General features: G+C 32.7%; 1 protein-coding gene across 1 annotated transcript in view; it reads right to left on the bottom strand.

Moving 5' to 3' along the window:
• Nucleotides 1-17470, bottom strand: part of ITPR2 (inositol 1,4,5-trisphosphate receptor type 2) — a 521149-nt gene that overhangs the window by 246518 nt on the left and 257161 nt on the right. The window contains exons 29-31 of the mRNA XM_051963211.1: nucleotides 16717-16839; nucleotides 14251-14451; nucleotides 8827-9078 (exon numbers count right to left, since the gene is read on the bottom strand). Of these exons, the coding sequence (XP_051819171.1) occupies nucleotides 8827-9078; nucleotides 14251-14451; nucleotides 16717-16839 (576 nt within the window). The remainder of the gene's footprint in view (nucleotides 1-8826; nucleotides 9079-14250; nucleotides 14452-16716; nucleotides 16840-17470) is intronic.

Below are 17470 nucleotides of genomic sequence, written 5' to 3'. Positions count from 1 at the left end.
AAAACATTATCCATTTTTTAAATGGTATTTTGTGTTATTTTAAAAAGATTTTTAGATTTACATTTAGATTTTTAATAGATTTTTTTGGTTATTTGTTTTTTTGTTTTTGTTTTTAATTTCACCTATGTTCTCCCTTCTGACCCTGTCCAAACTCCCTACCAGAAAGCCATCCTTTGTAATAAAAAAAAAAAAAAAAAAATTTAAAAAGAGAAGATGAAAAGAAGGGGAAATAAGTTGTATTGAACAACACAACCAATCCACTTAAAGAAAAAGACTGATATAAATACAATATTTCATACTTATGGAAAGGATGGAGATCTGAGGAGGGTTTCTTCTCATATTCAAATAGTATTTTAAAACTGGATGATTGTAGATAATGCAAAATGAACTTGTATACACCAGAATGAGTTTTCTAGAAATTCAATATACTTTTCTTCAAATAGATCTCAAATTTATCCTATTTTCCTATCCAAGTTTTACCTTTAACTAGGGCAAATCCATGCCAAAGTTGGTCTTCACACTCTCATCCTTCATTTCCTTTTCCTAACATTTCTCTACTCCCCCCCCCAAAAAAAAAAGTTACCCTTTTCCTATTCACAGTCTACAAAATAAATTGACAAAAGGGCAATTAAATGTTCTTTAGCTGCCATTCAAATATATTTCAATAACTGTTTATCAAGAGAAACACATTTTGAGGATAGGAGTTTCTTTTTATTATTTGAAAAAATAACAAATGTTGTGACAAATATATTTAAGTTAGTTGTCAAAAAGGTATCAGAGGCATAAGTCTCAAAGTGCTTTCAACATTTCTCAAGTCCATAGGGAATATGAGACTATTTCATGCACTAAGTTTTCTGGATTTGAATCAGGTCCATATACAGTGACAATGTCATAATATTCAAAGTACGTAAGCAAGAGAGTTGAGAAACAAAGCCCTGTCTCTAGAAGGAATAGAGTTACTGAAATTAATATATTTTTTTCACATACATTGTTTAAGGGGCATGACTATCTTCAGAATCAGGTTGTTCTGTTCCATCATGTAATCTATTAACACAGACGGCAACTATACTTTTTATGTGTTATGATCGGATTATTTAAAATCTTCTATTAATCCTTCTCTGAAAATGAAATAATTCATTCTAATATTATAAAAATGACATTACTTTATTCTAAATAAGTCCTTATCTGCTATATTTCCCTATTTGGCAAGTAAGACACGTGACTTTGGTAGTTATCAGGGTTTTTGTTGTTGTTGTTGTTCCCATTATTTTACCAAGTGATCACAAGATTACTCTGCATTCAACAATATTTTTTAAATAATTTGAAATAACTTGAAATAATTTCAAGTATATGCTTTGAAAACCTTAGGGATCAATAACACTGATGTAACAGATAAGCAGGTTTGGTGAACACATATTAAAGCCATTATCTACCTGATCCATCATCAGAATCAGATTAAAATTGTAGGAGATTCAAAACAAAATTCTAAGAGAATATACAAATAGTTGTCTAACAATTAAATATTCCACATTTTTAGAGAGATATCAGTGCTATAAAATAAAGTATGAGTTATGTAGGGTGATAATAGTGAATATGTGTCACTCTTAGATTTCAAAGCACTTCAATGTTATCTCACTTTATACCTATAACTCAAGGAGGTAAGGCTACTTATGTCCATTTTTATGGGTAGAAAAAACTGAAGCTGAAAGAAATAATGATTTGACAAGTTTATACAGCTACTGTCAGAGGCAACTTTTGACTGCCTACCTTGCTGGGTAATTCTCCCTTGTTAAGCAGTTAATCAGTAAATATTAATTGAGTAACTACTATGTACTTGAATTTGTAATCCAAGTAAATGAAAATATAAAAATGTCAGAGATAGAAGTTCAAGGAATTTATAATGTAGTTGGGAAGACAATGTTTAAATGTAGGAATTATTACCACAAAATACTCACGGAGTATAAATATCTCTTATGTTAAGGTCTACCTCAGGTTAAAAAGGAAATTTCTTTCTTTTCCCCTTAGTGCCTAACTTTCTCATCTTTGGTTCCCATAACTGGTTTAATCTTGACATTGGAAGAAGCGGGCAGAAAAGAGACTCTTCTTGAAGTTCTCACTAACTTGTCCAGCTATTCCCAACTTTCATTCTTTTTTTTCCTCTTTAATCTGATGAATAACCAGGGTGGGGATAGGGGGAATATTTTGTAGTTATAATGGGGTCAACATTGTACTTGACAAACTGAGGTATTATAAAAATTACAAATAACATGGTGTGAAGATGACTGTTATAAAATTAGAAAAAAATTATGTAACAATCAAAAATGCTATACTGAATTATGTACCATATATTATATATATTTTAGAGAATATTAAGTAGGATTAGAATTCTATATTTAAAAGTTAATTTCAGGGAAAAAAAAAACAACCTGAATATCTTTTCTAGGTTGGTCAAAAGATGATGAATTTTTTTCTGTTCATAGCATCTCAAAACTCTGTACTAATGAATGGAAAGGTAAAAATCTCTTTTGACAGAGAGAATGTTCTCACTAATTTAAATTACAGCTTTTCTAACAAATATCCCTTAAAGTTGAAATTATATAATTCTACACAAATACTCAAAAGAATACCATAAGCTCAATTAGAATAATTTTTGGATTTATTTGCACAGCTTATAATCTGTTACTTCTAAACTCAGGTGCTACTTACATAAGTAATAGCTATTTTATATGACAAGAAATGAAATGCATGTAATAGTATCTGTTTTTGTGTTTCTCAAGGAAGTATTTTAATTTTACCAAAAAAAAAAAGTTTAATAAGTACAGAATCTCTGCCTGTGTTATACTAAGTAATTCTTAGAATTTAAGAAATTGACTTAATAGCATAATGTTACCATTGTTATGCCACAGTTCTCTTTAACTGTCCTGACTCAGTTTCCCTGTCTCAGTTTCCTTAACTGTTCTGTCTCTGACCCAGTAAAACTGAGGATTATTCGCTCTCCAGTTATAAATTAGCAAGATAAAAGAGTAGATCTCCTGACTCTTTTATGGATTTACAATATTCCTTTAGAATATTCCAAGATAACCCCCGATATCTTTACTTCTTTGTCTCTGGATTTTTTAGGGTTTTATGGCTTCCCCTCCCTGATAAAAACTTTCCCTCCCTTTCTCTTCTTTGTCTCCAAAAAGGTATTTAAGAAGTTGGGGTTCCTCCATTCATTGCTGGAGAATGGTGTCTGGCAGCTGTATGCTGGACACTGGATTCTTTGGGTCCTCCAGCCCTGGGACCAATATGGATTCCTTGGTCCCAGTATACTTATCTCTGTCTGACTGAATAATCTGAGACGAGAGTCCTGTCCAGTCAATCTTACTCTCCCATTAATAAAAATATTGAAACTCTCTAATCTCTCTCCTGCCTCAGTTTCTCCGGCATTACAATTTGGAGGTCCTACCGAGATAATAGAAACTGAGAACTGGATTAGAGATTAGAGATCTCTCAGTCTCCACCTAGGCCTGAGGGGGGCTCAGGACCTGGGTCTGTTCCTTGAAAAAAGGAAGCGGTTCTTCAGCCTCAGTCCGGCCAACAGTGGACAATGAAATCGATTCGGCATTTGATTCGGCATTCGGGAGAGTAAGTCTGTCTGGGTACCTTTTGGGGTACCATATGGTTCTGGTTCTGGTTATTCTGGTTCTGTTCTGGTCTGTTGCTAGCAACCTGTGGTCTCAGAATAAATACCGACGGGTTTAAAAATTCTGAGACGGGTATTTTCTGGGACTCTGGAAAATATCCTCTGGGTATATGTTATATGTTTGCTTAATGTTGTAACTGTGTAGTCTGTGTGATATATATTCTATGTTCTGTGTGGTTTGTTTGTCTGTTATGTTGTTGGTTGGAAAATTTAAGAACAACGTTGCAACTGTGCTTAGTAAATTGGAGCTCCATGTTTGTCTATGTGTGTGTGTGTGTGTGTATTAAAAGTTAGTAAGCTTGTAAGAGATAAGAATTCAGCCTCTGTGTTGCAGGCTTAGAAAATATCAAGAAGTTTGAAAAATCTTTCTCTCTCTTCTGTCTCTGGCTGACTGCAGCAGCCTGTGAGAAAAAAGGGAGAGAAAGGAAGAAATAAAAAAAAAAGGAAATGAATAAAAAAACAGATTGAAAGGGATTTGAAAGTTCGGAAAGTTAAAATATATATATATATAGAAGAGCAGTGTGCTAACAGTTCAAAGGAAAGAAGTTTGAATGGAATATCTAGGCATTCTCTGTGAAGGCAGAGAAAAGCACTAAATGGGCTTGGAAGTTCACAGAAGCCCTTTTGGATTCTGGAAGGGAAAAAGGGAAACAAACTTCTCTCTGAGGGTGGGGAATCCTGAAAAAAGCCCCTAGTCTGTTTTTGCTGATTTAAAAGCTTTGTTAAGTTTTAAGAACAATGATTAAGAAATTTGGGAATTAGTTGTTTGGAAAATTTGCTAGTGATTTTAAACTTTTTTTAAGGAAAAGCCTACTAGAGTAAAGAGCAATAAAATTCAAGCTTAGCCTGGCCTGGGCAATAAAAAGCTCTGGAGATAAGATGCTAATAGCTGTTAGAAGAAATGTGGTGGAAAAGAAAAAAAAACTTTTAAAAACAGCTGTATTAGTTTGATTCAGTTTGTTACCTTCTGAAATATATTGAGTTATTTGTTAACATAAGTTATACTTTAAAACCAGCTCTGCTGGACACATGTGAGTTTTTTGAAGGTTTGGGCTATTCACTACAGTGTGAATCTTAAGGTTTTTGAAGGGAAAAGGAAAGAGGAATACAGGTGATTTAGGAAGGACTAATTTGTAGGGGAAATTAGAGGTTTGCATGGTTTTAGGAAGGTGAAAGATTTTTGGGAGTAGGTGAAGAGGTGGGGGAAGGAGTCACCCACCCCCACTGCCTTCTGCTACTTTACCAAAGGAGCATCTGGGAAGGAAAGTTCTTTAAGGAGATTGTTTAAGTATGTAGTCAGGGGGAAAGAGAAAGTTGGAAATGGGTGGATTTGGGAAGAAACCTGATATTGGGAAACTGATGGGTTAAATCTTGAAAAGGATCCCCATGTAGGAAATTGAGTGGGGAACCTGAGGGAAGTTTTTTTCTAGGGGGTCAGGATTGGAGGAAGGGTGGCCACGTGGAATCCTCTCCTTCCCTCACCCCCCTGAGTATATTCCTGCCGTTTTTTCTCTTATCTGATTGCGGCAGTGCAGCAAACTGTGATTTTTAAGGACATGCTTACTTTTAGGTTAAATTGATTGAATACTTGTTTTTTTTTGATAGATAAAAGTTTTCTTGATTGAGGAATATGGTCATAAATGTGATCCATACTTTGGTCTGAGTATTTCTAAAAGTTTAATTGCTATGTTAAAAAAACCTTGAATTCTTTTATGTGGAATTGGGTGTTTTGCATAAGTTTAAATTGATTGTATTGGGTCATCCTGAGGTTATTTAAAGGGCCTCTGAACATAATAGTTTTTTTTTCTTTGTCCTTTTGAAAATGTTTTTGTTATGGACAATATGCAATTTGGGATATTTTTCTATGTATTGGGTATTTTAAAAGCAAAATGATTTGTATGTATAATGTTCACTCATGTAACATCTACCTAGATATGATAATTGTTCTAAGTTGTGAACATACTGAGACAAAATTTCTTTCTGTTATGACTTATAAGGATATGATAAATAATTGTTTAAGATTTATCAGAAATTTGATTAATGACATCTGTTATTGGAGTTTTGGGGCTTAGAATTAATTAGTTAATGCTATTTGGGAGTTTTAAAGTTCCACCCTCTGACAGTTACTGGGACAATTGACTGATAAGCTGTTAAAACTCAACTGCTTATGTTATGTTATAGTTATGTTCTTGCATTTTTCCTTCTGTAACTGATCTCTCTGATCAGAGCAATGGTCAGTAGAACTGTTAATGCAATTCAATTATGTCATGCCTTGCTAATTTCATTCTGGCTATATGTAATCATTGTATCCTAAATGATTGGGCAACTATTTCGCCTGGTCATCTGTCTGTTACTGGATATTTGTGTTTTGTTTCTTTAAGGTTTCTACATGAGAAGTGGACAATTAACAGGGGTCCGTAAGACTGCAGCCATTTGCTTGGCCTGTAAAGCAAACTCATTTCTTCACATAGGAAACTGCTGGCCAATTTATTTTGGCCTCCTCGTATTTTGCAACAGTCTGGTGAACTGAGTCTTTCTATCTGAGACTGATCCAATCTTTATGTGTTAGATTTGTGTTTTTGTTCTAGATTTTGGTCAAATTACAGATATTGACTTGCTTCTGGAACCTGGATCAGCTTTGATCAGCTTTGATTGTCACCACGGCACACACCCACTCTGCATGGAATAAGAGACCCCTATCACTTCACAGCCTGAAGCAGCAGTTTTAAAATGAGACCATGGACTGGACCCTGCATCTAGTGTACTTTGGACTGATATAAGGAACTTTGGGAATGGTTGATGACTGACTGTTAAACCTTACCTGGATCATCTATTACTGTGTTTTAAGATTTGGGATGGGATTTGTTAAAACTGTGTAATTATTGCTGTTATGTTTGAGAGCTTTTTAGGCCTTTTTAGGAAATGCTACTGTATGAGTCTGTTATGTATAGGGATTTTGATTTGCTCTTGGGATTTATATGGGGAATGGTCATTTGATAATTCCTTTCTGTGAGAAAAAAAGGGGAGGTAGAGATAGAACGTTGGGGAAACTGGTATATTTTTTTCAAAATACCTGAAAGAATGGGAACCCCTAACTCCTATTCACTTTGCCTTAGGCATTTCTGCCCCACCCCCATCTCACTAGTTCAGATTGAATTTGGATGCTTTAGTTTTAGAATCCCTTATTTTGTTAAAAGTGCCCTGGCAGACTCAGTTTTTGAGATTATTTTTTTAGAAAACTTTTAGAAATCAGACACCTGTTGTGACACTGGCAGTCTCTCTGATCTGTTTTTCCAGTCCTGTAACCCCAGTTCATTAAATATTTCAGCATTTCAAAGGACCTGAAGTTTGGCATGAGGCACCTAAAAAATTTGGAGTTTGCCTGTCTTGATGGTCTAACTGCATAATCTTCTCAGAAATCTGTATTCTAATAGCAGCCTTGTTTCTCTGGGTGGAGACGGGTGGAGCTACTACAAGCCTCATCCTTCCCCCATGGAGAGGGCTGCCTATCTGAATGGGCCTTGGACCCTGCTGCTTTGTAAGCAGAGACTGAGTTAAGTGCACAAATGACCACAGACCTAACTGTCCATCTCAAATGGGATTCTCTGGCTGAGATGGTGCTCCAGAACTATAGAGGACCTGACATGCTTGCAACAAGGGAGCCTTTGTACAGCTGTTAACTCTGGGGTTATCAGGGAGAGACTTGCTCTTGCTATATAAGTCCTTACATTTTTCTAGTTTTATTTTTGGCTCATTTGCTTTACATAAGGTGGGTCAAAGACCTCCTGGGTATCTAGAGGAAGGTGCTAAGATTCAAAGATTTGAATATTTAGGAGAAAGAGTGTGGAATGTTATGCCACAGTTCTCTTTAACTGTCCTGACTCAGTTTCCCTGTCTCAGTTTCCTTAACTGTTCTGTCTCTGACCCAGTAAAACTAAGGATTATTCGCTCTCCAGTTATAAATTAGCAAGATAAAAGAGTAGATCTCCTGACTCTTTTATGGATTTACAATATTCCTTTAGAATATTCCAAGATAACCCCCGATATCTTTACTTCTTTGTCTCTGGATTTTTTAGGGTTTTATGGCTTCCCCTCCCTGATAAAAACTTTCCCTCCCTTTCTCTTCTTTGCCTCCAAAAAGGTATTTAAGAAGTTGGGGTTCCTCCATTCATTGCTGGAGAATGGCGTCTGGCAGCTGTATGCTGGACACTGGATTCTTTGGGTCCTCCAGCCCTGGGACCAATATGGATTCCTTGGTCCCAGTATACTTATCTCTGTCTGACTGAATAATCTGAGACGAGAGTCCTGTCCAGTCAATCTTACTCTCCCATTAATAAAAATATTGAAACTCTCTAATCTCTCTCCTGCCTCAGTTTCTCCGGCATTATACCATTACACTATTATACAAATCAACACTAACTATGTAATGCTAGAAAAACTGAGCAAGACAGGTTAGAGATCAATTCAATAGTTTATTAAATGGAGAGATATACTGGGACCAAATGGATCTTGGTCCCAGGGCTGGACAAGACTATGATCTCAAAGAGTCCAGGAATTTAAGTATCAGAGGGTAAGCTTTTTCTAGGATAAGAAGAACAATGGCATAATGGGGGAGGTACCCGGATGGGGATAACCTAATGGAGGTGGGAGGCACCCAGGATGACACAATGGAGGGCGGTTACTGATATTCTAATGACATCTAAAATGGATAAACCTTTATTCTGTCAAACATTAAAAAGGAATGTCTATAACCTAAAGATATAAAACCTTTATCTCATCAACTCTTTAAGAGGGAATGATTATAGCCTGGGGTTTTGGTGCAGAGGAACTGAGGTAGACCTTAATCTCATCAAACATTAAGAGGGAAAGGTTATAACCTGAGGCAGAATAACTAAATGGGACAAAGGGGAAACTAGATCAGGATATCAAAAGGGAACTTTGGCACAACAATTATATTATTGAAAAACAAACTTTTTGAAAGATCTCAATGATTTCTTTAATTATGCCACTGGAAAAAAAAAAAGCACAATATAATAAAAGCCAATATTGTGCATGACTTTATCCATCTATAAATACTACAATAATTCTAAAAGTGTCATTTTTTAAAATTCATAATAATGTTTCAGCTTTATAAAGCTTACCTCAGGAATGCAGTCATCATGGGCTACTACTCTCACTATATCATCCAGGGGTAGAAGAGAATTGCACTTGATTTCAGTATATACATTTTTCCCCTCAGTACATGCTGCTAATAATTCCACAAGTGTTACGTGGTAGGCTAAAGGTCCACTGTCATCTCCTCGGTCTCTCTCAGAACACATCATTTGTAAAAGAATGGGAAATGATGCTCTATCATTATAAAATATCAGCACGTCTTCACCTCCATTTATTAGCTGAAATAATAAGAAAGTCTACTTAGCAGTTCATCTATTCAATCATGCATTTATTTTTTAAAGATCTGATATTTTCTGAAGTATGCAAAAGTCATTGTAACAAACAGACAATATTAAAAAAGTTTTAATGAACTAAGTAAACAAAGATAAAGACAAGGTATGTAAAAGTACATTCACATGCAAATAATGATGCAAATTCCATCAAAGTGGTACATGGCTTAGGGAGTAGGAAGGAATGGATACAATTGATTGATACATTGAGAAAATCTGAAAACGTGTAATGTTAAAGTTTTGTAGACATCTCACTTGCACAAAATGGTAAATTAGGAGGATATTCTCTAATCTTTTCATTTGATTCCTACTTGATAATTATAATTTTGTTACATTTACTTTTAATTCGTTGACATGCTATTGTTCTTTCCATTTAAATTGTTGAAATTACTATGTATACTGTTTTATTGACTGCTTATTTCAATTTGCATATGTTCATATAGAGCTGCATTCATTAGAAACATTTCTTACAACACAGTAATGTTCCTTTGTTTTTATATATCTCAAATTATTTAGCCATTACTCAACTGATGTACATCTATTTTGTTTCTAAATCTTGGCTATTACCATTATATTGCTATTATAAATATAAATATAAATTCCTTTGTGGTATAAATTCAATTAAGAAATCTCTGGTATGGATATTTATTTGTGGATATTCCAAACTGCTTTTCAAAATGTTTGGACCAGTTCACAGATCCACCAACAATGTTTTCACATATCTTTCTTTAAATATCCTTTCAACTTTGATTGTTGCCAATTTTTATCATTTCTTCTATTTGTAGGATATGAAGTAAAATCTAAAAGTTGTTTTAATTTGCATTTTTCCCCAGTTTTTTTTCAAGTGCAAGTCAATGAACTAGACTTAACTTTCTGAAAAAACTCTAAAACATTGGATAATAGGAAAATAAGATGAATTTACAATTGGAAGGGACCTTAGAGGAAACTGAGTTTACCAGCTTCATTTTGCATAAGAAAAATAAGTCTCCAAGAATTAAGTAATTTGTCAAAAATAACTCTGCCATTAGGTATCTGAGGCATCCTTTCCAGATCATAATGCCTTTATATTTGATAACAATCTTTGAAAAGATGGATTAAAAATTAATTGGAAACTAAATAATTTAATCCTAAAGAATGAATGGGTCAAAGAAGAAATCAGAGAAATAATCAATAATTTTATTAAAAGAATGACAACAATGAGGCAATATCAAAATTTATGGGATACAACCAAAACAGTACTTAGGAGAACTTTTATATTTATAAATGCTTGTATCAATAAAATAGAGAAACAACAGATCAGTGTATTGAGTGTGCAGTTTTAAAAAAAACTACAAAAAGAACAAATTGAAAATCCCCAAACACCAAACTGAAAATCCTGAAAATTTAAAGAGAAATTAATAAAATAGAAGTAAGAAAATTACTTAACTAATAAATAAAACTAGAAGATGATTTTATGGGGAGGAAATTAGTTAATTTGACTTAAAAAAAGAAGAAAACCAAATTAACAGCATCAAAAATCAAAAGGGTAAATTTCATCATCAATGAAGAAGAAATTAAAATAATAATTAGGAGCTATTTTGCTGACAAATCTGACAATTTAAGTGAAAGGGATAAATATTTACCAAAAAAAAAAAAAATGCCCAAATTAAGAGAAGAAGAAATAGAATACTTAAACAACCTCATTTTAGAAAAAAGAAATTGAACAAGCCATCAATAAACTACCTAAGAAAAAATAAGCAGGACCAGATGGATTCACAAGTGAATTCTAGCAGACATTTAAAGAAGAATGAATTCCAACACTATTATTACATCATTTGGGAAAATAGGCAAAGAAGGGAGTTCCATCAAATATCTTTTATGATACAAAAATGGTGCTAATGCTAAAACCAGAAAGAGCCAAAACAGAGTGGAAAAAAAATGAAAACTACAGACAAATTTCTCTAATGAATACTGATGCAAAAATTTTAAAGCAAGAGGATTATAGTATTACATCACAATGATCATACACATTGACCAAGTAGGATTTATACCAGGAATATAGGACTGGATCAATGTTAGAAAAACTATCAGCATAACTGCCCATATAAATAACAAAACCAACAAAAATCATATGATTATCTCAATATATGCAAAAAAAAAAAAAAAAGCTTTTGACATAATGAAACATCCATCCCTATTAAAAACCACTAAGGAACATATGGATAAATAGAACTTTCCTTAAAACGATAAGTATTATTGATCTAAAATCATCAGCAAGCATTATTTGTAATGTGGACAAATTAGAAGTCTTCCCAATAAAATTAGGGATGAAGCAAGGAAGCCCTTTATCATGACTATAATTCAATATTGTACTAGAAATATTAACTATAACAATAAGAGAAGAAAAAGAAATTGGAAAAACTAGAATAGGCAATGAGGAAGCAAAATTATCATTCTTTGTAGATGACATTATTAGAGAATTCTAGAGAATCAACTAAAAAACTACTTGAAACAATTAACAACTTTAGTAAAGTTGTAAGATAAAAAATAAATCCACACAAATCATTGACATTTCTATATATTACCAACAAAGCCCAGCAGCAAGAGATAAGAAAATTCTACTTAAAATAATTGCAGAAATATAAAATATTTGGAAGTCTACCTGCCAAGACAAACCTAGGAACTATCTGAACACAATTATAAAATACTTTTCAAAAGAATAAAGTCATATCTAAACAAATGGGAAAATGTGAATTGCTCGTGGCTAGACCATGCAAAAATAATAAAATAACAATTCTACCTAAATCAATTTACTTTTTCAATGCCATACCAAACTATCAAAAATTATTTTCAGTTCTAGAAAAAAAAATAACAAAATTTATCTGGAAGAACAAAAAGTCAAGAACATGAAGAGAATTAATGAAAACAAAAGGAAGGAAGGTGGTCTAGCTTATTAGAGCTCAAACTATATTCTAAAGCAGTAATCATCAATAGTATTTGATATTGGCTAGAAAACAGTATTCAATCAGTGGAATAGATTAGGTATAAAAGATTCAATAGTAAATGGCCTTAGTAAACCAGAGTTTGATAAACATCTTCGCTTTTGGGACAAAAACTCGCTATTTGACAAAACCTGCTGGTAAAACTGGAAAATAATATAACAGAAACTAGGCAGCCCAATATCTTATACTATATACCAAAACAAGGTCAAAATCGGCAAATGATTTAAACATAAAGCAAATTAAGAGAGCTCTTGTCAGAGCTAAGAAGAAGGGAAGAATTTGTGGCCAAACAAAAGATAAAGAGCATTACTGGATATAAAATGGACAATTTGGATCGTATTAACTTAAAAGTTTTTGTACAAACAAAACCAATGAAAGCAAGATTATTAGTGTGTCTCTGATAAAAGCCTCATTTTCCAAATACATAGAAAAATGAGTCAAGTTTATAAGAATACAAGTCTTTCCCCAAATAATAAATGGTCAGAAGTTATGAATAGGCAGTTTACAGATGAAGAAATCAAAGCTATCTATAGGCATGAAAAAAATGCTCTAAATCACTACTGATTAAAGAAATGCAAATTAAAATAATTCTTCAGATATCATCTCACACCTATCACATTGGCTTTTATATATGAAAAAGAAAATAATAATATTAGAGGGGAAATGGAAAAATTGGAACATTAATGCGCTATTGGTAAAATTGTAAACTGAAACAACCATTTTGGAGAGCAATTTGGAACTATGCCAAAGGGCTATAAAACTCTTCATACTTTGATCCATTACTACCACTATTAGATCTGTATCCCAAAGAGATTTTTTTTAAAAGAGAGGAAAGGGCCTACTTATGCAAAAATATTTATAGCAGCTCTTTTTTGTAGTGGTAAAAAACTGGAAACTGAAGGGATATTCATAAATTGAGAGTAGTTGAATAAAGTGTGGTGTATGATTATAATGGAAAATACCATGCTACAAGAAATGCTGAACAGGATGATTTTTCTCAGAAAAACCTGGAAAAACTTATGCAAACTTCTGCAAAGTGAAGCAAGTAGAACCAGGAGAACATTGTACAAAGTAACAGCAATACTGTATGATGATCAACTGTAATGACTGAGCTATTCTCAGCAACAATCCAAGATTAATTCCAAAGGACTCATGATGAAAAATGCTATCCATCTTCAAAGAAAGAACTGTTGATATCTGAAGGCAGCCCAAAGCATACTATTTTTTACTAGTATGTAAACTGTTTTATTGACTGCTTATTTCTTTTGTATTGAGTTTCTTCCTTTAGCGTCTGTGTCTTCTTTTACAACATGGCTCATATGGTAATATGCTATTTGTGACTGAAACATGTATAACCTATATCAAATTATTCAGGGATAGTAAAGAATAATAAGGAAAAGAAACTATTTGAAACTCAAAAATTTTTAAACGAATGTTTAAAATCATCTATACATGTAACTGGGTAAATTTTGTTTAAGTTAATATTGATTCAAGTGTCTCACTTGCCAGCTCTAGGATGTAGCTTGGATACTACATTAATCTGGCTTAACAAGTTACAAGGTTAAAAAAATTTGAAAAGGATAAACTACTGTGAATAATTGTCATTTACCACAATTTAACACTGGATCTTAAGGTTTTGGGGACAGCATGAGGGAAAAAATTCAGCATACTACTATTAAATCAGAGGTGGCATTTCATTTGCCTGATCTATATTTTTTAAAATTATGTTTTTGTAAATAGAAGAAAATATTTTTCAAGGGCAGAATTATCATACTTGAAACATTAAAGAAAAGTCAGAATTCAGCATATTATAGTGTTTCCATTGTCACCAATGAAAAAACTACACTAAAGAAATCTTTTAGGACTCCCATTGATCTTATGTGACCTCCTAAAGTTTTACTGTTTTTTACAATACAAAAATTATAAATGAACAAATAATCACTTTCATAGGAAGCAGAGAATTAATCTAAAATATATATTATCCTACATTAGATTAATGACAAATACATATCATGACACATTTACTATTTTGAGATAATCCTATTTTATAAACCAATAAGACTCAATGCTTTTTTATGTTAACAAATTCAACACATATTAAGACTGTATGAAGCCAGTTTAATATAATGATAAAACATACCTCTGTCATTACCATATCCTGGCATTTTTTTACATATTTGCCATCTGCTTTTACAATTGTTTGCAAAAACCTCAGGTATTCTACATGGCGACCATGTGTCTCAATACAGCGTACAAAGTGCTGCACGACTCTCTCACTAATCTCATTGCACAGATGGTAGTTGTTCATGAAGATGTGTCGCATTGTTTCTGCTTCAAGAAGCTAAAAGGCAAGGAAAAGCACTTGTAGAATTCTGACATGATGAATAAGTGTAATGTTTTTATATGGTGCTAGACTTAGATCCTCATGATCATTCCTATTTTATATATAAACTCTCTCAATAAATTGAAATCTAAGTCCACAGAACATTTTGAAGTGGCATAGTTGGGACTCAAAACTGTTTCATTTAAGACTGGGGTCCTTTTACTATGCTGCTTCTCAATAATGTCTTCTAATCGTTCTCTTTTTCTTTAATATGTGATCCATTCTATACTTAATTGGATGAATTTATAATTTCATCAATATGAATACTCTCTCCAACAGTCTAGTTCATATATTATGTGCCTCATATATCTTTTACCAAGTTCTAAGGCTTTTGTTTTTTGTTGAAATTATATGGATCCTATGAAGCATATAGGCTAGTCATTTATTATCTCTTACTCTCACATTCTATGACTGGCCCATTTACTTCTCAGGGCACATACCAGTTCAATGATCTATTCATTCCTCATTATGTTCACCAAACCTAATTCCATTGTCCTTTGAAGGACCCATAATCATGGTTAGGGGTTTTAGTTTTTTGTTTTGTTTTGTTTTTGGAGATTAAATCTCCAAAATCCTATGATTTTCCGAGGAACAATATTGAAGTTCAAAAGATGAGTTTTTGTTTTGGGGAAAAATGAGGTCATTAATGTTCAATTTCTCAAATGCAATTCAGCTATTCTATTATTCCTATCACACACATATCTGTCACACATACATTATTTGTCTACAGTATCTGTCACACACACATATATATGTATATACATGAATATATTATGTATACACATACACCCACACACACATTACCAGATTAATTCTAGAAGTCATTTATTCAGTTATACATCATAGTCTGAACATTAAGATTTCATCATTCATTTGGTTTTTCCCATATGGGTAGTTAGGTCAAGCTATTTTGACTGATTATGAATTTCATTTAGATGATTCTACAGAGTTCTGGGCTTGAAAAAATCAGCAAAATGTCTTCCATAAACAGGATCATTTGGGATACTTCATTATATATTTGGAATCTCTCCCAAAAATGGCAAACACCTTTGGTGAGCATGTCTCTCTGTTTTATGGCTCGCTTGTTCTTTATACAAAATCATGCTAATTTTCCATGCAGATCTGTATAATTCAACAAGATTGCTAACCATAAAAGGCTTGAATACATAAAGTAATTTGGAGGAAATAACATTTGCCTGACAGAAGCAGCTGGTTTAGCACCATAAAACTTGGCAAGCTGACTACACTATTATTGAGATTCATTTAGCTCTCTATATTACAAATTTAGTTGCTGCTTCTCTAATGGCCAGTGGACACACTTAGAGATTATGCAAATCTGATAATACTTGTAACCTTTCTATATCAATTTTGCTTATAGCATTTTGAGGCAAGTTCTTTATAATAGCATAACCTTTTTTATAGAGGCAACAAACTCTGTATATGTGAATGAGGTTGCATTTAGCCAGGCAAAATTCATGCTATTTTCAGAATCTTCACATTATCTCTCTAAACAAAATGAATGGCCCTCACATTTAAAGTTGCAAGTTGATACCTACAAAATAAAGTCCAAATTTAGAGATAATAAAATTAATAAATTTAAAATAAAAGCAGGTAATGATTTTTCTCCTATGCCTCTACCACTTTTTTCTTGAATAGTAAATTTACTTTTAGACTTGGGAATTCAGTGATACTTTAAGAAATATGTTACACTATTCTAAATTTGGCTTGAAATGAAGGAAGTGAATTAAAATTATGAATATTTTGTTTCATATACTAAATGATCTGAAATTATAATTCCAAATATGTTAGATTATATTATCTTATTCTTAAAGATCAAATAACTAATCTTTTCTAAGTCTCATTAGTTACCTGAGTCTAAAATAGTCTCAAACATATAGTTCTATATTGTAATGAAATTATAATTTTGAAGAAACTATAGTATGCTACAATTAAAAAAAAAAAAAAAAAGCTTGGAATCTTGTCTACCTACATGCAAATATTTTATCTGCCATTTGCTACTACTATGTTAGCATGGGCAAAGTATTTTATCTTTCCAGGCCTTAATTTCTTCATCTGTAAAAGAAAGGAGCCAGATTAGATGACCTCTAAGATCCTTTCCAGCTTTATCTTAACCCAATATCCTATAAATACACTGATTCCTTTCTGGCACCAAACTCTATATCTTATGAACACACATTTACTAGACATCATTAAAACACTTACACCAGGAGTTAAAAACAAATTGAGATGTTTGTGGAGAAGAACTTGATTCTGAGGGTTTCCACGACAAAAATTCTGTAGAAATGTATGGGCTAAATTCATCACTTCATTCATTTTTTCATCAGACTGTTGATCAAAAGATTAAAATATAAAGAAATGTAATATAAAGAAAGCAACATTTGATTATGTTTATAAACTATTTAGGAATCAATCAATCAATTAATCAACAAGTATTTATTAAGCCCTAAGTGCTTGAGATACAAGTACAAAGAATAGAAATAATTCCTGCTTGCAATAAATTTACATTATGATGGGGGAAAAAACAAATACCTATACTTGATATAAATATAAATATAAAGTTTATTTACATTTGTATGAGTATAAATATAAAGTTTACATTTATATGAATACAAAGTTAATAAGTACAAATATATTCAAAGAACTTAAATGTAAGATAGTTTCAGGGGATAGGGGCAACACTAGCATCTGGAAAATCAAGAAAGATTTCATGCAGAAAATGGTGTCTAAGCTACATTTTAAGCTCTCTATCAGCTCTAGGATAAAATGTGAAATCATCTATGTGGAATTTAAAGTCCTTCATAGCCTGCTTAAACTTTTTCTACTCACAACCCCTTTTCATCCAAGAAACTTTTGAGACCTCATCTCAAATATGAGTTGAAGTTTTCTGGAAGCATTTGCTCAAGCAAGCACAGTACAAAGTGCACATATTATGTGTTCAGAATCAAAGTTTCAGTGA

Source organism: Antechinus flavipes, chromosome 5 (genome assembly GCF_016432865.1).
Source record: "Antechinus flavipes isolate AdamAnt ecotype Samford, QLD, Australia chromosome 5, AdamAnt_v2, whole genome shotgun sequence".
NCBI lineage: Eukaryota > Metazoa > Chordata > Mammalia > Dasyuromorphia > Dasyuridae > Antechinus > Antechinus flavipes.
The sequence above is the reverse complement of the archived record's forward strand: the minus strand, read 5'-3'. Positions and strand labels throughout refer to the sequence as shown.